The sequence below is a fragment of the Ochlerotatus camptorhynchus genome, unplaced genomic scaffold, assembly GCF_037179485.1.
Source record: "Ochlerotatus camptorhynchus isolate MF236.1 unplaced genomic scaffold, CSIRO-AGI_Acam_v1.1 ptg000193l, whole genome shotgun sequence".
Taxonomy (NCBI): domain Eukaryota; kingdom Metazoa; phylum Arthropoda; class Insecta; order Diptera; family Culicidae; genus Ochlerotatus; species Ochlerotatus camptorhynchus.
The window spans coordinates 5,794,373-5,815,310 of NW_027040683.1; the positions used below are offsets into that span (position 1 = coordinate 5,794,373).

General features: G+C 40.4%; 1 protein-coding gene across 1 annotated transcript in view; it reads right to left on the reverse strand.

Moving 5' to 3' along the window:
- Nlg4 (Neuroligin 4) overlaps nucleotides 1–10,440 on the reverse strand; it is a 63,915-nt gene extending 53,475 nt beyond the window's left edge. Inside the window, exons 1-5 of the mRNA XM_065223529.1 lie at nucleotides 10,221–10,440; nucleotides 10,005–10,154; nucleotides 8,866–9,928; nucleotides 4,985–5,103; nucleotides 4,637–4,897 (exon numbers count right to left, since the gene is read on the reverse strand). Of these exons, the coding sequence (XP_065079601.1) occupies nucleotides 4,637–4,897; nucleotides 4,985–5,103; nucleotides 8,866–9,928; nucleotides 10,005–10,154; nucleotides 10,221–10,320 (1,693 nt within the window). The 5' untranslated portion in view covers nucleotides 10,321–10,440. The remainder of the gene's footprint in view (nucleotides 1–4,636; nucleotides 4,898–4,984; nucleotides 5,104–8,865; nucleotides 9,929–10,004; nucleotides 10,155–10,220) is intronic.
- Nucleotides 10,441–20,938: the final 10,498 nt, after the last annotated feature.

Below are 20,938 nucleotides of genomic sequence, written 5' to 3' on the forward strand. Positions count from 1 at the left end.
TCGGTTCGTCAAATGGTTGCAATAATAACCGAAATGATACATTTGCTGCAATGTTGTTGCCTTGGTGGTTGGATTCAGCTGAAGTCATGTCAGATGGTGGTGATAGCACCAACAAACCGACATGAATGACCAATAAGAATCGCATTCTCCTTTCGCTCTGCATCGCTGTCAGGACCTCAGAAATGCTATTGAAGATGGTCGTCGCGTTTGTTTTCAACATCCGTCTAACACCCACGAATGTTTCCGTCGACCGATCATTATTAATATACCTGATGACAATCGCCAACTGCTCGTGGTGGCCACAATCGTTCGTCTCATCTGCAATGATTGCCACTGGTTTTCCTCGCAAGGTTTTCGCAACATTACATTGTGCAACGACCTAATCACGGTTACTTGTGTACTGGCAATTTTTGGCACCTTCCGCCAAGTGTTTTCCAGCACAGGATTGTAGTTAGTCACCAACTGGGTGGCACACTTTCCGCTCCTTCCGAATGTTCACGAAGTGGTCGGCCACCTTTATACCCCGTTCACATTACAGCGTATATCACGTGATATACGCTTTCTTGCAATGAGCACTCATACATCTAGTTTTCACTGGAAATCCTATATTTGAGTGCTCTTTGCAAGACAGTCTATATTACATGATAGAAGCCATAGTATGTACGGGGTATTATATGCTGTTGTAGTTGCAGTTTACTATTACCGTTGCGAGTGCGTTGAACTTGGTCATTTTCAGCGAAACTTGTAGTTCTATTTTTTTTTTCAAATTTTGACCTAAATGCCAAGGCTAATAGGATCATTAAAAAGGTTTAAAAAATATGTAACGATTGGAACAAACTATTTTGACAAGTGAGTAAGACAACAATAGACCAAGGTTTCAATTAGGGAATCCAAAAGCTGTCTTTAAACTTTGTACAGTTGTAAAGTCCATCCTCAGAATTCCTTGAGGTTCTTTTTGAAATTTTTGAGCTCTTTTGAAATACTTCTCAGAAGTCCTCACAACACTTTGGAACTAGAGTTTCAGAAGAATTCAGTATTATCCACAAATTATTACCGGAATGAGCTAATCGGTATTCCCTTGAAATTTTCCTCAAAATCCCTTTGAAATTTCACTCAAAATTTAATCTTCTCTGTATTATTTTCGGAATTATCTTAGAACTATCTGCAGGATTCACTAGAAATTATTCGTAGAATTTTCTTGGAATACTCCCCAGAAATCCTTTGGAACTGTCCACAGAATTCAATATCCTTGAGGTTCTTCCCGGATTTTTTTAGAACTCTTCTAAGAATTCTTTTGAAATTCTTCTCAGAAGTCCACTGGAATTATACTTAGAACTTTTCATGATTATTTCTCAAACACCTCGGAACTGAAATTCCTTTAGAGTTTCAGAATTTTTTCCCGTAATAAGCTAGAAATTATCCTCGGAGTTTGCTTGAAATTTTGCTTAAAATCCCTTTGGAATTTCACTCAAAAATTGATTTTCTCGGTATTCTTTTCGGAATTATCTTGGAACTATCTGCAGGATGCACTAGAAATTATCCGGAGAATTTTCTTTAAATTCTCCCTAGAAATATTTTGGAACTGATTTAAAAATTCAATATCCTAGAGGTTCTTTTCGGAATATTTAAGAACTTTTTTTTCTCAGAACACCTTGGAACTTAAATTTTCCCAAAGTTTCAGAAGAATTTTCTCTGTATTCTCCAGAAATTCTTCCCAGAATGAACTTAAAATTACTATCGGAATTCCCTTGAAATTTTCCTCAACATCTTTTTGGAATTTCATTCAAAATTTGATTCTCTCGGTATTATTTTCAAAATTATTATGGAACTATCTGCAGGATTCACTAGAAATTATTCGCAGAATTTTCATGAAACCATCCCCAGAAATCTTTTCTTTTGGAACTGTCCTCAGAATTCAATACCCTTGAGGTTCTTCTCCATGTTAAGTTGTCCGTCCATTTACCAAAACGTTGTAGTTTTTCTTCCAGAAATGTTCAATAAAGCTTGCCCCTCCATTCACCAGAACTATGCAATTTTTACATAAGGAATTTTCAAATCAGCTTGCCCCTCCATGTAGCAGATTGTTGCAAATCTTACACCATAAATTTTCAATACAAACTTCCCCCAGGAGATTTTAAACCAGAAAATTTCAGTTGACCAGAACGATACAAATTTTCCACCATTAGTAAAAATTGCTTCTCAAATCTTCTGATTGGTGCAGATTTCCTTTTTCCATTTTCACCAGACATTTTTAATAAAGATTGCTTCTCCTATCATCAAAATGTTGCAGGTTTTCCACTAAATAAAGATTGCCCCTATTTTCAGATTTTTCATTATAAATCTACAGTAAACCAGCTTCCCTCCAATCATCAGAATGGTGCAAATTTTAAACCAGAAATTATTATTAAAGTTTGTTTCTCTATTCAGCAGAAGGATACAAAATTAAGACCAAAAATTATCCAAAAAGCTTGCCCATCCGTTCACCAGAACGGTGCAGATTTTCCACCAGAAATTTTCAATACAGCTTAATTTTAAATAAAGCTTGTGCCTTCATTTAAGAAACGAGTGCAAGTTTTCCACCAGAAATATTCTGTTTATTTCATTTATCAGAGCGATACAAATTTTGCACCAGAAATTTTCAATAAAGCATGCTCCTCCATTCACCGAACGTGCACCAAAAATTTTCAGTGAAGTTTGTTTCACCATGCACCTTGTGGTACATTTTTCAGGCTTTGCCTCTTCATGCACCAAAATTGTATAAATTTTCCTCCATAAATTTTAAATGAAGCTTGCATTCAACAAAACGAGGCAAATTATGTACCAGAAAAAAGAATAAACCTTGCTTCTACATTCACTTTCCACCAGAAATTTTCAGTTAACTGTGCACCTCCAAATTTTTAGCGTGATTCAATTTTTCTACCAGAGTTATTCATTTTGATTAGTCCCTCCATGCACACCTTGATGATATTTTTACACCAGATATATTCATAGAAAGCTTTTTCTTCGATTTACAACCACGAAGGTGAATTTTTCCAACCTTAAATTTACCCTCTTTTTTAACCCTCCATGAACTACCTTAAAAAAAAAATACACCAGAAATTTTTTGTATGCAGTTTGTCCCTTCATGCTCCTTTGTTCTGCATTTTTTTCAGGCACCATCTCAAAGGAATTGACGCAATAAAAGGTTTCCAGTGCCCTTATATTATGAAATGAAATTATTTTACCTTCAAATCAAGTTATCAAGAAAGTAATTTTATATCATAATTTTGTAAACGTATTTATAAAAGGTGAGGCAATTGCCCCACCTTGCCCCACCCTGTGCACGCCAGTGCAGGTGTATCTCGCTTTTTACTGTCTGTATACAATTTTCACACAGCCGTACACTAACGGAACCATCAACTCTATGCTTTCTTATCCTCATCTATCGAATAAAATGACATTTTAAGTCTGATATTTGACGTTAAGCATCTCCAGCTATGTAAATGGTTAACTTCACGCATGAAGTAATACAAACATGATAAGTTAAATTATATAAAACTTGCTGTGGTCCGTCTTACCATACCGGGCGTTCTTACACCGTCCCTACAGTAGTTTGAACGATGATTATGGTTCGTCACACGTTTATGAAAAATTCACGAAATAGGCGGCTATCAACGAAAGATTGAGAGTTGTTGGTGTAATCAATTAAGAAAATTCAATTCAATCCTGATATTGAGCTATCACATTAAATTCTACAATCTTTGATTTGCTAGTTTGGCCTTATTCAAATGTATTTCGATTGCAAACCTATGAATGCTCCAGGCTTTCGGAATTCAAAATCTTCTTGTTTCCGCTCGGTTCGATCCCCTTTGGAAACGATTTGCTACACGTTACACTGCACTGCTCTTCGTACACGTGAATTAGTAAACATTCCATCATGCTTACACGATCCGTCCTCACAAACGGAACCCTTTTGGAATTTCCGAACAATCGAGTTGGGGTACAGGAAGAGCAAGTTGCCCGGGGGTAAAAAACAAAGAACACACTTCTGTAGATAAATACGTGGGCAAAGGAGGGGGCGGACAACTATGTCACGGAAAATGCTGTCTATTGTGGCAAAGAGCAACAGAAAATTAGAAGCTTTTCTCCTAAAGTACAAAACAAGTGCACAGCAAAGGCAAAAAGTTGTGGGTGAGTGTGCCTTCAGCTTTGTTGATTTTTTAGTTTTTAATTCTGTTGTTTCTCCGCTGCTGACAGAGCGAGCAACTATTTTCGAAACTGTTGTATCTACAGTGTGTAAGGGAATTCCGCTCGAAGAATGCTTGATGATGGGATTTCCTTTTTTCATGTTATGTAAAAGAGGGGTGGTTCAATGTGTCGCTGGAAAAAGCGTTTGATGGTCGGGACAGAAAGTGAGCATCCCTAGCTCGTTGGTACGCATAAGTGGTGCTCCGGCATCGACGTCGGAATGAAGGATTTTCCCGGTACACCAAAGTTGTGCAGATTTCGTTGATGTTGTCGTCGTCCCACTAGTGGGGACAAAGTATCAAAGCCTAGTGGTGTAAATAATTTCTGTTTCTCGGGAGTGGTTACAAATTTCCAGATTGTAAGCGTTATTTTGAGAAGATTTTCGACCATCAAAGCATGATAAACTTACCATTGCTGTGCAGTGATTGTCCGTACTGGGGCCCACCGCCGCCCATGCCCCTCCGTTTGAGATCCTGCTCCAGGAAGGACAACCGGCTCAGTGGGTTCGGTTTGACGATGCCCTCGTAGATGTCCAGGTCGTCATGGTTCTTGAATAGATTGTGCCTCGCCACCACGTCCTCCATGCCGGCTTTGTGCAGTTCCGGTATCAGCCGGAGCCAGATCGAAAGCTGGTGCGCCCGGAAGTGGTTCTTCATGCGGGGTTTCATGCCTGTGTGTGTGTGTGAATAAAAAAAAAGAAGTGGAAAAAAAATCACTCGCATATGAGCTTTTATGCGGTCGTCGCTGTCGTACGAACCGATTTCGAGGTACTTTTGATGCACCGGGTCGTACTCGTCCCAGTTGATGCTGCGGAAGCGGTTCCGCTCCTTGGACGCCATGAGAATGGAATCCTGCCGGTGGTGCTCGTTGGGGTTCCTGTGAAAAATGAGAATTTCGTACGCGGATTACATGGGTGCAGCAGCTGGCCTTTGTTTCTGTGGGGGGAACTTAGTGGGTTTCAAATCGGCTTGTTCGTGCTGTGAATTTTGCAGTTGAACATTTAGTTCTGATTCAAACTCTGGACATTTGAGTGATTACTAATTCTTATTTGAATCATTCCGCTCGACGAGCTCGAATAATGGATGTGTGTAGAATTCACGCACTTTCCTTGAAGATGACTGAACAGATATTAGTGCAAGCGGTTTAAATATGTTTGCATCTTATTCCCATAGAACAGTACTGAATTGTATACTGATTGGACGTATGATTTTCGAGGCATGGCAAACATTAAATTTATTCCTTATTTTTCCTACATCGAAACAAAATCAGCAAGATGCTAAAAATGGGCTGTATCAACTTGTCCATGACAACGTATAAACTATATAACATGGATTGTCAGTAGGGCAAGAAGGCTGACTATAATCGAATATGAGTTCCATTTGGTTTTCTGAGTCTTAAACACTCTAACGACTACAACGTAATCTGCTGCGGGGCCTTTTTCAAAAGGAAAATAATAATTTAGTCGTTGTTGTGGTCGATTTTACATATTTTGGTTTCATTTAATGATAGTTACGGGAAGGAACTATCGTAACTAAATTATTGTTGTCCTCAGTGGTGATCAAAATTATGACCAAGTAGTTCCTTCCCTTAAATCCTGCCAATGAAACCAAAATTTGTAAAAAATCGACCACAACAACGACTATATTATTGACGATAACGATAGACAGATTACATCGTAGTCGTAAGAGTGTTTAATACTGAGAAAGCCGTTAAATCAAGCATTTCCCCTCAAGTCCCAGCCGTCGTGAAGTTTTTTTTTGTTCTTCTTAATTTCGATTAAATTTCCAGAATTTCTTAAGATTCCTGGAAATTTTCCAGAAGTTCATGGAGCTGCCAAGAATTTATCGGAACCAACCTTTACATATCTATAAACATACCCAAAAGTCTGGACTGAATCTATTGAGGCAGCCCTTGAGATCTCTGAGTTTTTCCTAAGACCTATAGACGTAGCTTCTCTGAGCTCCTTGACTTCCCTTAACGTCTCGGGATATTCCTGAAGTTTGTAGACCTTTTAAAAGTTTCTGCTGTTCTTTTAAAGCTTATGACATTAGCTTGAAGTTCTGCAAGCTACTCTGAAGTGCCCAAATTTTTAAAAACCTTATCAGAGCTTCATCAAGCGACATCTTTAAAGTTTCTAAAAAAAATCGTTTTCAGTACTTCCCCCGTTTCCGATTTTTATTTATTAAGTTATCTATACTTCCCTGATGCTCTCTAGACTATCTTTAATATGGAAATTGGAGTTTCTATTTGCTATTTGAACCATCGCTATTTTCCTGATTTGAATGGAACTGCCTTACAATCCTCGAAATTTACCTGAAGCACTCAAAACTTCCCTGAGGCTCGCAAAATTTTCCTAATTATCCTGGAACTACACTCTTCCCCCGAAAAACGCAAACTCGGTCTACACGAATTCCATTTACGTTGGTCTCAGATGATTCCGTTTACTCGAGGGAATCGCGTAAATGGAATACACGTATGGGATTTGACCTAATAGGGACCAACATGGAATATCTCTCGATCCTGGACATATAGAAGGTTACTGTCTTGGGCAAAGTTGTTCAGTGGATACCTATAGGCTGGTGGATAGAAGTTCGGATTTTCTCACTACGCGGCGCTAGCGTGCATGAATTAATGATGCCCTAGTTTTTGTGATATCTTGAAATCCTTGTCATCTAAGAAGTGGCTTTATTCGACGAAGTTGTTCAGTGGATCTCAGATTCGGAAAAACTGCTACAGGATACAGGAAAAGTTGGAAATACTGGCAAATTCCCATGAATGTGGGTATTGTGGGATTCGCGGTGATAGCTACGGACTAGCAATAACTGTCCTATGCCATATTGAATTCCAAGACGGCAGCATCTGGTTACAGATAAACTGGATAGTAATGTTAAATACCTCCACAATATGGGTATTTCAGAATGGGGACGATATGTAGAGGCAAAATCGATGTCCGACGCAATTTTGGAATCTACGATGGCAGTCATGTTTTTAAAAAACTGTCAAATACCCTACAAAAGACGGTAAATTGATGGCTGACGCCATTTCGGCATTTTAATTTTTGACATCTGCACGTCGTCTTTGTTGCGAAAATACACAAATTGTAGAGTATTTTATTTCCCACTTTTTCTGAAATCGGCAGCCGCTATTTTTGATTTCAAGATAGTGCTGGACATCGATTTTCGGTCTCTAGACGTCATCTCGATTCCAAATATATCCATATTGAAGGGTATTTAGTAGTATTTCCCACTTTTTCTGAAACCTTAAGCCGCCATTATGGAATTAAACATGGCGCTGGACATCCTTTTTTGGTCACTAGACGTCATCCCGATTCCGAAAATATATATTGAAGGGTATTTAGCAGTATTTCCCACTTATTCAGAAATCGGCAGTCACCATCTTTGATTTCAAGATGGTGCTGGACATCGATTTTCAGTCTCTAGACGTCATCTCGATTCCAAAAATATCCATATTGAAGGGTATTTAGCAGTATTTCCCACTTTTTCTGAAGCCGGAAGCCACCATATTGGATTTTAAAATGGCGTAGGAAATCGATTTACGGGTTTTAGACGTCATACTGATTCCGAAAATATCCATATTCCATGCATATTGGTCTAGATCCACTGAACAACTTCGCCGAAGAAAGCAACTTCCTAGATGGCAAGGATTTACGGTACTCGAAATTTTCCTGACACCTATGGAACCTAATATAAAGGATCGTAAAACTTCTCTGTACGCTCTGGACGGTTTTGTAGCGTTTGGAACAACCCTGAAGTATTCGTAATTTCATTGAAATGATTCGAATTATCCTGAAGCTCTCAGAACTTTTTGAAGGTGATCTTTCTAATGTTAATGAAACTAGGGTATGTGTTCTACTTTTGGCACTAGTGCTTCAGTTTGTGGCCCTAGGGTCATGGTTTTATTTGCGTAAATATATGTTCTATCCTCGTTTGGAAATCAATAATGAAAAGATTGATACAGTGTGAAATTTAAGATAGGACCAATTTATTGCTGTGGTTGTGTTTGTTTGTTTACATTCATCTGCTGCATGTTGCTCTATCCATTCCAATTAATAGAATTGTCCAACACTATTTTGAATCGCTTTTACAACGCTCCAAACTTCTCAGGTGAGCGTGACTATTGTCGGCCACCTCTTTTTCTTCGGCAACCTTTCCATTTTAACTGCGTGTTAATCTACTGTTCTATTATCGGCAACTCAAAATCAGCAGCATTTTGTGGTGGGTATGTTTTATTCAAAGAAAAATCTGACAAAATGCGTTTGCTCAATCGTAAAAACCTAATCAGATTGAAGATGAAACTCTAAGGAATCGTTTGAACACATTCAGCGAAGTGATTTAGTGATAAAATGCAATGCGAATAAATTTTGGTCAATGGATGCTGAAGTCGACAATTACCCTACTTTGAAAGACTCCATATTATATTTTTTTAAAACATTTTTATTGGAAGTTATTAAAAAATAAATAGCGAAAACGTCGTTGTGATACCTACATAAACCAAAAATTAAAATTACCAAATTCAAGAACAAATTTGAATGACGAATGAGGGAAATCAGTTGGCGTAGAAATGCTCAAGAATTGAATTCAACTAGCAGTGCGTCATCACAGCTGGTAAAATACTCACCCCGTCCGGGCAAAGTTGCCCCAGTAGATCATGATCGCCTCGGACAAGGCCACCTCCGACTTGGTGTAGTTCCGCGGAAAATGGCTGAACCCATCGACCAGCGGAGCACCGAACACGTACGGCAAATCTTCGCCGTGCACCGTTCCCATTCGTTGTGGATAGTCGCCGTCCTTGGTTTGATAGTCGAACACATAGAAGAAACACTTGGGACCGGATGGTTCCTGTCCGGGAAGGGGCGGAGTAGGTGCCAGCATATCTCCGGTGTGCACCAAGGGCGCTACGAACTGGGCGTCCGATAGAGCTGCCACCGCGGCGTCCCGCGTGTTGATCGGATGCGTACTGGTTCGTTCCCAGTCGGTATATTCGTTAACTACTGTGTAGAAGATTTCGCTCAGATGGTACGTGTAGGCATTCCTGACGTACGTTCGCAGGATTCGATCCCGGCGTTCGCCCTCGAAGCCACTCTGAATGTCGGCGGCACTGAACCGCCACAGAGCTTCCCCGGTCACCACTCCGAAGAGCAGATCGTACCGACCTGCTGCACCTTGCGACCGTTTCGATGTACCTCGGATGGGCGTTTCGTCGATGTCCTGATTGGTTCGGCCCGGCCGGATCACCACTCCGTCTACTGATGGTCCAAAAGCACTGAGGAAGCTGGGAGGCTGGATGTCCGCCGCGAATAAGTCTTCCAGCGGGACGTCCCGCAAGCAGTCCACGATCTGTTCGTGGTTCTTGATGAGATCTTCCGGTATTGAGCAATTGACTTCTTTCGCCAGCCGCAGGGCGTATATCACGGGGTCCTCCACTAGGGCCCAGGACGAGTAGGCAGACCCGGACAGGAGGATGGCCCGATGGAACAACCCGGGCACCATGGTTGGCGAAGTCATCAGGAAGTTGATACATGCTGCGCCGCTTCCGTGACCGGCCAGCGTCACGATCGACGGATCACCGCCGAATTTGGCAATGTTCTGCTGGACCCAGTGCAGGGCCGCCATCTGGTCCATCAGACCGTAGTTGGCCACCCGGGCCCGTATCTCCGGACTTGGATTGGCATTTAAAAAACCTGAGCATTTCGGTGGGATGAGAATGAGAGAAGGTTAGTAAAGTTGGTTTCAGAAAGTGCAGGGCGTTGGTATTACCTAAGATTCCTAACCGATAATTCAATGTAACTACAACTAATTCTCCGTAACTGGCCAGCACGGTCCCATCGTAGGGGTTCCCGCTGTTCCACTCAAATGATTCTCCGTGTAAAAATACTATAACAGGTAGCTTCTTGTCGCTTTGAGCGGCTGTTGGTGGGAAAGATTGCGACATTAGTTCGAGACTTCGATGGGCGAGAACTATCTGTAACTTACCGTGTGCCGGTGAAAACACGTTCAAGTACAAACAATCCTCCGACTGGTTGATTAAAAAAGGTAGCAAACGTTTCAAGTACTCTAGTCGTCCTTTTGGCATCTTATCTAAAGCTGCGGTTTCGTTATTTACATTCGGCAGCCGTTGCGGGCAGACCGGGCTAAACTTATCGGCTATCCGGACGCCGTCCCACGGCGAGGGCGTTCGGGTTGGACTAAATCTGCGAGAGATGGTGAGAGGTAGGAAAAATGCGGAAGCAAAAATTAATTATGCATAATGGTGCCACGGGAAATGAGAGTAATTTATTTGTTTTATTGATCTCGCCGATATGATTGATATGTATTCATACACGGCCGGTTGGCGTAATCACATAATCGAATTACTAAATGACAATAATTAGCTGTGCATTTTATTGGGAGCGTTTATTTTTTTTCCCGCTGGTGGAATTATGTGGTATCTCTAATGGTGGTAACCGGGGAGCTTTTTGGTAATTTGAGCTTGAATTCATTTGTTGCTTTAAGTTGTAGCCACCTGCTAATAGTCGTAAGCGTAAATAATGTGATTCGGTTGTAAAGTATACCAAGGGTGGTGGGTTCGAGTCCTGATCCGATTGACGATCTTTTCATGTTGAATATTGTTTCGAATCTTCGGATCAAGCCGGAGCTGGTGGTATCTGGGTTCGGAGTTCCAAAGTGGGATAAGTAGGACCGTCATGTGATGGAAAAACTACCCGCAAGTGTGTTTTTGTCTTAAATTTTAGACTTTTCGTGTGGTGGGTCAAATTTCTTTATCTGGATTTTTTTAATAAGGGGGGGCTCAAATAAATGTCATTTTTTATATTTTTGAAAATAGAGACACGCATTATTCTAAAGCTATTTTGTAAAAATAACATTGTTGCCATATCTTAACACTCTCATTTTAGAATTTTTTGACGTAGAACTACGTTTTTCTTTACTATTCTGGAGGTCACATTAAGAAATCAAAAATGAGGCATGTAACGAAAAAAGGAGGTGTTTTCAAACGCATATTTCTCCAAAGCATTAATGTGAATTATGTCATTCAATATACCATTCGACGGCGTAGTTAGTCAGCAATTTTCTGGCGTACAGTACAAATAGTGAAAATACCTAAAAAAAAAACTAACATTGGAAGCATCAAAATTTCCCATACATATGCTTAGACCACATGGTGTCTTTCCTAACAGAGCCATCACATAGTTGGTACCAAACAAAACAAGCCAAAGCCACATTTCCATTTTTTGTAAACTCTTTATTTGTTCCAATTTCAAAATAAATTCATTTCATTTTAACCTAGATGCTCCAGTTACAACAGTTACTTACCAGCCTTAATTGTTATGATATATATATTAGACTGATGCAAAATTTGAAATTTTCGGTCCACAGTGCTCAAACGGTTCCAAATTGGACCCTGATTAGCTTCCCAAAATTTGAACTCATTTAGTGAAAAACTGACTTGGCACAAACCATTTGAAGTTTATATGGGAATTACTATGGAGAAACCATAATTTCGGTTCATATATATCCCAAAATTCACCAGTTCACTCTACTTTATAAAATGATAACTGAGCTTGTTTAAAATTTTCTCAGCAACAACTTTGTTGAAGACTACTTTTCGACCAAATGTAAGGAACAAAAATTATTAATGATTCAAGTCACTGATGTCTTATGATTATGCTCAATCAGCTGTTCAGCAGGCAACATTGGTGTTTATGGCGCGTAGAATAGAGGACAAAAATCATGGACACTATGTCACGCTGCAGAATACAGTGTTGCCCACAATACAGTTGCTCAATCATGTCATAAGATTATCAATCTCTTAAACAATTAATAACTATTTAATTTGACGTTTGGCTGAAAAACGATTTTCTGCAAAGTTGTAGCTGATAAAAATTCCCATTATAATAGCATTTGAATTTGTTAACAGTACAATATGTAAAAAGGCTAGAAGACAATTAACAAAAAGTTTTGTTTTCCCATAGTAATTTCCATATAAACTTCAAATGGTTTGTGCCAAGTCAGTTTCTTATCAAATGAGTTTAAACTTTCGGAGGCTAATCAGGGCCCGATTTGAAACCGTTTGAACACTGTGGAGTGAAAATTTCAAATTTTGCATCAGTCTAATATATATCTAAGTGTTTTTACATTGTTGCTACCTTGGCAATTCAGTATTTTAAACAGGTTTTTTAAGCCTGCATGTCAGTATAACAACTGAAATCTTAGAACTAAAAACTAAAAACTAAAACTAAATCTTATCTAAGTACAAAGGGACTTAATCGTTGGAATTGAGGTTTGCAACGATTTTTGCCTGAAATTATTAATTATTTTGTTGAAAATTTGTTCTAAAGTCTCAACATTCGAAATTCTATGTACCTCGGTAGTACTGTACCAGGGAGGCAACTTCAAAATCATCTTCAGAACTTTGTTCTGAATCCTTTGAAGTGCTTTTTTCCTGGTAGTGCAACAACTAGGCTATATGGGCACAGTCGGTGTAAAAACTTGTTTAAATATTAGAAGTTTATTCGTCAGGCAAAGTTTGGATTTCCTGTTTATAAGAGGGTACAAACATTTAACATATTTGTTACATTTTGCTTGAATGGCCTCAATGTGATCTTTAAAAGTTAATTTTTGGTCAAGTACTAATCCAAGATATTTCACTTGGTTTGACCAGGAAATTGGAACTCCGTTCATAGTGACTATGTGACTACTACTAGGTTTCAAAAACGAAGCTCTAGGCTTATGTGGAAATATTATAAGTTGAGTTTTGGAAGCGTTGGGAGAAATCTTCCATTTTTGTAAATAAGAAGAGAAAATGTCTAAACTTTTCTGCTGCAAATAACACGAAGACTTCTTCCTTTAGCGGAAATGCCTGTGTCATCAGCGAACAAAGATTTGTGGCAACCCTGAGGCAAATCAGAGAGGTCCGAAGTGAAAATGTTATACAATATAGGCCCAAGAATGCTACCCTGAGGAACTCTTGCTCTAACAGGTAGTTGATTAGATTTGGAATTTTGATAATTTACCTGCAGAGTTCTGGCAGTTAAATAATTTTGAACTAATTTCATAATATAAAGTGGAAAATTAAACTTTTTCAATTTAGCAATTAAACCTTCATGCCAAACACTGTCAAATGCTTTTTCTATGTCCAGAAGAGCAACCCCAGTTGAGTGGCCTTCAGATTTGTTTGAACGAATTAAATTGGTAACTCTTAAGAGTTGATGATTAGTTGAATGCCCATGGCGAAATCCAAACTGCTCAGCTGTAAAAATTGAGTTCGTATTGATTTGATGCATCATTCTATTTAAAATTATCTTTTCAAAAAGTTTACTTATTGAAGAAAGCAAACTTATTGGACGGTAGCTAGAAGCTTCAGCTGGATTTTTATCCGGCTTAAAAATTGGAACAACTTTTGCATTTTTCCATTTATCAGGAAAGTATGCCAAATGGAAACATCTGTTAAATAATTTTACCAAGAAAGACAAGGTACTCTCTGGGAGTTTTTTGATGAGGATATAGAAAATTCCATCATAACTTGGAGCTTTCATATTACGAAACTTTTTAGTTATAGATCTTACTTCGTCCAAATCAGTCCCCCAGTTTTCGAGAGAAAATATTCATATAATCCCGCGCAACCTGATTCTCAATAGGACTAGTAAGACCCAAACTGAAAATATGGGAGCTCTTGAATTTCTTAGCAAGTTTCTGGGCTTTTTTTCGAATTTGTGATCAAAATTTCGCCACCTTCAAGTGCTGGAATAGGGTTTTTAGGTTTGAAACTCGGATCTAATTTAGAAACATTATTTAAAAAAAAAAAAATTTCCTCAGTGCAGAGAATCGCTTTTTAATTTGTTTTTGCAAATCCCGCCAGATAATTTTCGTGGCAGGATCGGGTGTTCTTTGATATTGTCTCCTGCGAACATTTTTCAGACGGATCAAGAGCTGAAGATTGTCGTCTATTATAATTGAATCGAATTTAAACTCGCATTTTGGTAATGAGGCAGCTCTTGCTTCAACTGTAGAAGTAGTCAGAGATTCAAGAGCATAATTAACATCATCTTTGATTTACAAAGGAATGTTTGGATCGAAGTTATATTCCATAAATGTCCGATATTGCTCCCAATCTGCTCTATGGTAATTGAAAGTAGAGCTGTTGGAATTAGAAATTATTTCTTGGGATATTTAAAAAGTTACTGAAAGCTGATCAGAACCGAAGTCAGCAAGGGTAACCAATTGGCTACAAAGTTGACATGAATCAGTTAAGATCAAATCAATAGTGGAGGGATTTCTTGCAGAAGAAAAGCATGTTGAGCTGTTTGGATATTGAATAGTGTAATATCCTGCAGAACAATCATCAAACAGAATATTACCATTGGAATTGCTTTGAGCATTACTCCATGAGCGGTGTTTTGCATTAAAATCACCAATAATGAAGAATTTAGACCTATGACGGATAAGTTTCTGAAGGTCACCCTTGAGAAAATTCTTTTGCTGGCCTACGCATTGGAATGGCAAATAGGCAGCTATAAACAAAAGTTGTCCAAATTTTGTTTCAACAGTTCAAAAATTTTGGTTTCAAATTAAGAAAGAATTTTATGTTTGATTCGTCTATGAACAATGATGGCAACGCCACCACAGGCTCCATCAAGACGATCATTTCTATAAATAAAATAATTTGCGTCCCTGTCAACCTTATGGTCAGGTTTAAGGAACGTTCCAGTTGCCGTTCTACAATATGCACGTTATGAACTCTCGAAATGTTAAATAGCTCGTCTTCATTATCCTTAAGAGATCGAGCATTCTAATTTAAAAAAAATCCATTACTGAATTTCAAAGTCATGACAATATTGTTTGCAAATTTTACTCCAGTTTGAATAGCATCAAACATGGAGTTAAATTTAAGCATATCAGTAATCATGTCCATTGATGATTTCTGTAAAAATTCCATTTTAGGAGCAGGAAGCTTCCTAAGTCAAAATTTTCAAAATTTCCGTTACAATAACGGTGGGTAGTATTATGATTTCTACCCGTTGCAATAGCAGCATAGGTAGCTCCATTTACTCGCTGAATATTGTCAGTAGCGAGGGGAGTAAGTATAGATGAAAGATTTGAAGCAGGGGTGATATTTGTAAATACGGGTACGAATGTAGAATTTGTTCCTCGCTGACCGTTGTTAACAGCAGAGGAATTTGTACCTGGTCTTACATTCCCAAAAATTGGATTTGTGGTTTTCACCACAATTTGAACATTTAAATTTCTTAGGTTCTTCCTTCACAGGATAGTCGTCCTTTACGTGAGAGGAATCACCACAATTCATGCATTTAGCTGGCATGTAGCAAGGTTTGTTACGTGACCCTATCCCTGGCACTTACGGCACTGGGTGAGTTCCCACTTCACTCGGACATGGAGCATAAGGCTAGCTTTTTCTAAGGCCTTAAGGTTGTTTAGTTCACTAGACTTGAAGTGAACTAAATAAAAATCATTAGAAATCCCGTTGCGCGATTCGCCAGGTCGGGATTTCATTTTCATTTTGATTACTTGGAGCGGCACAACTCCAAGTAATTTTGCCAGTTCATCTTTGATCTGATCCAGGGATTCACCACTGGGCAGTCTTTTCATGACAACCTTGAACACACGTTCAGCTTTGGTGTCGTAAGTAAAAAAAATGTGCTGCTTCTCAGTAATATACTTGAGAAGACATTTGAATCCGTCCAAGGTTTCAGCTAATACACGGCATTCACCCCGACGGCCAATTTGCAGTGAAATCTAAAATTTCCCAAAGTTCAAAAGTTCCGTGCGAAGCGCATGGAAATCGGAAGTAGTTATCACAATAGGGGGAATCTTTTTCTTCTTGGCATTAAGCCGGGAAAGTTTACTAGAATTTTTGCTGGATGATGGATCATTCTCATCATCCGTGAGCAAATCAAATTGATTGCTCAATTGAATTTCATCAGAAGGGGGATGAAGAGATTGCCCTTTTCTTTTGCGCTTAGGCGCCATGGCGGCAGTAAAACTTTTATCCATATCGACTTACAAGCAGATTACTATTAGAATCTGAAGGATCGAAGAGGAATTTTCCAAATCGATATCCAAGCAGGATTACCTCGGGTAGGGTCCAAACAAGGATCGAAGAGCGATAAGAGTCGAACAAGGTAGAAAATTTACAGATATATTGAGCACTGAAAAGTGCTGTTTAAATTTGTTGTAGCGTTAGGTAGCAGTAACACTTCCTTCAGCAAAAAGCAAATAGATCCGCACGGCAAGAGAGCACGATGCGGACTGAACTATCAACTTTTTACTTTCATCTCCTCATCTATCGTTTAAAATGAACACTTTAAGTCTGATATTTATCGTTAAGCAGCTTCAACTATGCAAACAAGTTTTTTTGTTTTGCTGAGCCACCATTTTGATGGGTCTATAATGTAGAATTTAATAAATTTATTTGATCAGAAATTCCATCCATATATTGGAAAACATATCCACTAGACGTTTTCCGAAAAGAAAATTATTTGAAAATATGGTTCACGAGATATGACCAGATGAGTGAGTACAGGCAAGGTTTCTAAATGATCAAAAAGTGCTCTTTTTCATAACGTGGTCATTTTGACCTGAAACTCCCTCGACATATTTGAAAAAGCTATCTACTAGATGTATTCCGAATAGAAAGTTTGTCTGTCGATGAAACTTCCCTGAAATTTTCTTAATTTACTTTCAATCCTCGTAACTGCTATAAGGTTCCAACAAGTTTCGTAAAGTTAATGGGACTGCTCAGAAGTTCCACAAGCTTTCCTGAAATTTTTTGAACCTCGCATAAGTTTTCCCAATTTTACTGATGATGTTCTTGAAACTACTCTGACACTAATGGAATGGTAATATACATTAGCATATTGATATTTTCCCGCTCTCATGTGTTCTCAATATCACGCTTAATATTGGAGCAAAATATCATGCTTGATATTGATATTACAAGCTCCTTTGATATTGCGAGACTATTCACAACGTGTTGAGGCTGAGCGTTGAATCGACGTATAAATGATTCTGTTGCACCTCGTTTTCATAGAAAGAGATATGCAGCTGGTGAGTTTTGTTAGCTTGATATTCCGTGCTGTGATATCACAACTTGCATATCAACCGCAGTTGTTTGCTTGTTGATTTTTGCCTTCGAAAATCAACATACTTATTCTGATCCGCCAATTCACTCGGTCCGTGGCTGCTTGTCTCAAATTTCTTGACCGTCCCACACTTCCAAGATCCTGCTCCACTTGGTCTAACCACCTTGCTCGCTGTGCTCCTCTTCGTCTTGTACCGGCCGGATTCGAGGCAAACACAATTTTTGCGGGATTGTTGTCCGGCATTCTTAAAACGTGTCCCACCCGTCCAGCTTTCACTAATTTCTTTATACAGGGTTCGCCATAGAGTTGCTCCAGCTCGTGGTTCATCCTTCGTCTTCATATACCGTTCTCACATACCCCGCCAAAGATGGTCCTAAGCACTCATCGTTCGAAAACACCCAGTGCTTGCAGGTCCTCCTCGAGCATCGTCCACGTCTCGTGCCCGTAGAGAACTACCGATCTTATCAGCGTCTTGTAATGGTACAATTAGTACGGAGGTGAAGTTTACCCGACCTCAGGGTCTTGTGGAGTCCGTAGTAAGCACGACTTCCGGCAATAATACGCCGACGAATTTCTCTGCTGTAGTTGCTCATCTTCGTCGATTGTCACGCTTCTGCCTATGCGAGCCCTCCAGCTACCAGATACTTTGTCTTCGACGTATTCACCTTTAATCCAACCTTCTCTGCTTTACGTTTCAGCCTGGTGTACTGCTCCGCCACGGCCTGAAACGTTCTTCCGACAATGTCCACGTTGTCAGCGAAGCAGATGACCTGGCTGGACTTATTGAAGATCGTGCCCCGCATGTTAAAGCCCGCACGTTTCAAAGCACCTTCTAGCGCAATGTTGAACAGGAGACAGAAAAGACCATCGCCTTGTCGAAGTCCTTTGCGAGTTTCAAACGGGTCCAATAACGCACCCGATACCTTCACGCATCACTGTATGCCATCCATCGTAGCCTTGATCAGTCTGGTCAGCTTCCCGGGAAAACCGTTCTCGTCCATAATCTTCCATAGCTCTTCACGGTCAATAGTATCATCAGCGGCTTTGAAATCGATGAATAGGTGGTGCGTAGGGACTTGATATTCACGACACTTTTAGAGGATCTGCTGCAACGTAAAGATTTGGTCCGTTGTCGATCGCCCGTCCACACCGGCTTGATAACTTCCCACAAATCTGCTTGCTAGCAGCGATAGACGGCGAAAGATTATCTGGGAAACAGGCCACGTTGAGAATAGTGATCGGTCGATAGATCTCACATTCTAGCTTGTTGCCTTTTTTATATATTGGGCATATTACTCCCTCCTTCCACTCCTCCGGTAGCTGTTTTGTATCCCAGATCCTGACTATCAGTCGGTGCAGACAAGTGGCCAACTTATCCGGGCCCATTTTAATAAGTTCCACTCCGATACCTTCTTTCCCAGCTGCTTTGTTGTTCTTAAGCTATCGGATAGCATCCTTAACTTCACCTATCGTGGAAGCTGGCATGTCTCCCTCATCCGCTGTAGCGACGAAGCCATTCCTCCTGCCGCCTTGCTCCTCCGCCTCTGCGCCGTTCAGATGTTCATCGTAGTGCTGCTTCCACTTTTCAATCACCTCACGTTTGTCCTTCAAGATACCCCCTTATACCGACACATTTCGGCTCGTGGCACAAACCCTTGGCGGGATGCGTTGAGTTTCTGGTAGAACTTGCGTGTTTCTTGAGAATGATACAGCTGCTCCATTTCTTCGCACTCCAGCTCTTGCAGGTGGCGCTTCTTTTCCCGGAAAAGATGAGTTTGCTGTCTTCGCTTCTGTTTATATCGCTCCACATTATGACGGGTTACTTGCTGCAGCATCGCCGCCCACGCTGCGGTTTTCTCGTCAAAAACCGAAAATCAAGCGTGATTTTGCTCTTTGGTGAGAATTAATTTTTTGATATTTTTCCAACACTGACTTGGACCATCGGTAAGTAGCGGTCGAAGATCTGGTGGTCATCGACCAGTCTAACGCTACTCAGGTTTTCTGTCCTGTCTGTGATTTTTCTTAGCTAGAGGAGCGTAGCGACGGGCAAGCGTTCAGAAGAAGCTTTGTTAAGTATGCAAAAATCGACGCGGCCTAATGGGCATGAATATTTTTTCATCTGCTTCACCTTATTGTACCATACAATTCCCTACGGGTAGTGCAGTCAAGCAAAACTGCCCTTGATTGCCAATTCAACCGTCAATTAAACGACACTATGACCATTCCTCTTAACGCTTCCCCAAAACCGATTCGCCCAAAAGCACCCTGGTAGGGTGTCATTTATCTTTCAGGCAGCAATTTTTGCCCACCAACTGACCTTCCCCTCACTTGGCGCATCCGGTAGCCGCCCAACCATGCGAGTAGCTCGCCGCTTCACAAGGAAACAAATTTATTCCTCACTATGCAATATTCTCTCCTGTCCGAACACTAATTCAATTAATTTCCATTTTTCCCACCGAGAGCGAGGCCCTCCCGGTAGCACCGGATCGCCCTGCCGAGCCGCTGGAAAATTCCCGCCGAGTTCCAGGATCAATTGCAGCGCTAGTACATGTTTCATTTGCATTTAACGCCTTGAACGAACGTATGGTCTCCCTCTCCGTTACTTACGCTCGGTTTGCATGGCATCTCACGGCAGCAGGCGCACTGCAGCATAAACCGACCACCACCACATCTACATAGTGAATCGAAGGCGAGGTCATTTCGCACACCTCAAGGTTCGTCGTCGTGTGCAATGTGCATTCTCCGGTGTGCAAAAACCAGTGCAATGGAGATAGAACACGGCACGTGAGAGATGCAAAGTGAAAATAAAAAATTCCGACACGTTGAGCTTTAAATGTAAAATATGGCCCCACCGGTGGGGAATCTTTTACTTTCGATCCGAGCTACGAGCCCCTCTTCCCGCGGTTACCGTATTGCACGTGTTGAACCGAGGTTCGACTCACACCCCCGTGGCGCTCCCCGCTAACCGAACCCGATAGCTCCGGAACGGAATGAAATTTTATTAGCATCTCCATCTAAGTATGGTGCCCTGCGGTTTGCGCTGATGGGAACCCATTCGAACAGTGGCGTAAAGGTGCAGTGAAAATGTGGTCAGAATGATCGCGGAGGTACGATTTTATGGAGAAAAAAACTCACTGTCCATGTCCGATATTGCTCTCTGCTCTGCTCAATGACAGCTCCCGAGGGAAATTCATTTGCACGTTTGGCAAATACCGCACCGCGTCGGTCACTAGCCGCAGCAGTTACCCGGTACCCTCGGGCAGAAGCGCTGGGGTTGGGATTCACATTAAAGGTAAAATAAAAACTGGAAAACGAGAAAGCGAATTGCAACTGGACTCTACATCTACTCAGGTAGGGTTAGAACGCGTTGCTTTCTCCGATAAACGACAAAAATGTCTATATCTTCGTCGCAATGGCGTCTGATGGTTTCTGGTGGGGGTGGTGTGGTGCGGCTTATTGTGGTTTCCATTTGGGTAGTGATAATGTTTTGGCTCTCTGCGCAAATAATGATGGTTGATTCAGGCTATTAAGGTACATTGAATGTAGTGGAGACTGAGACTCGATGAAAACATACCGTTAAAAAGAATAATAATA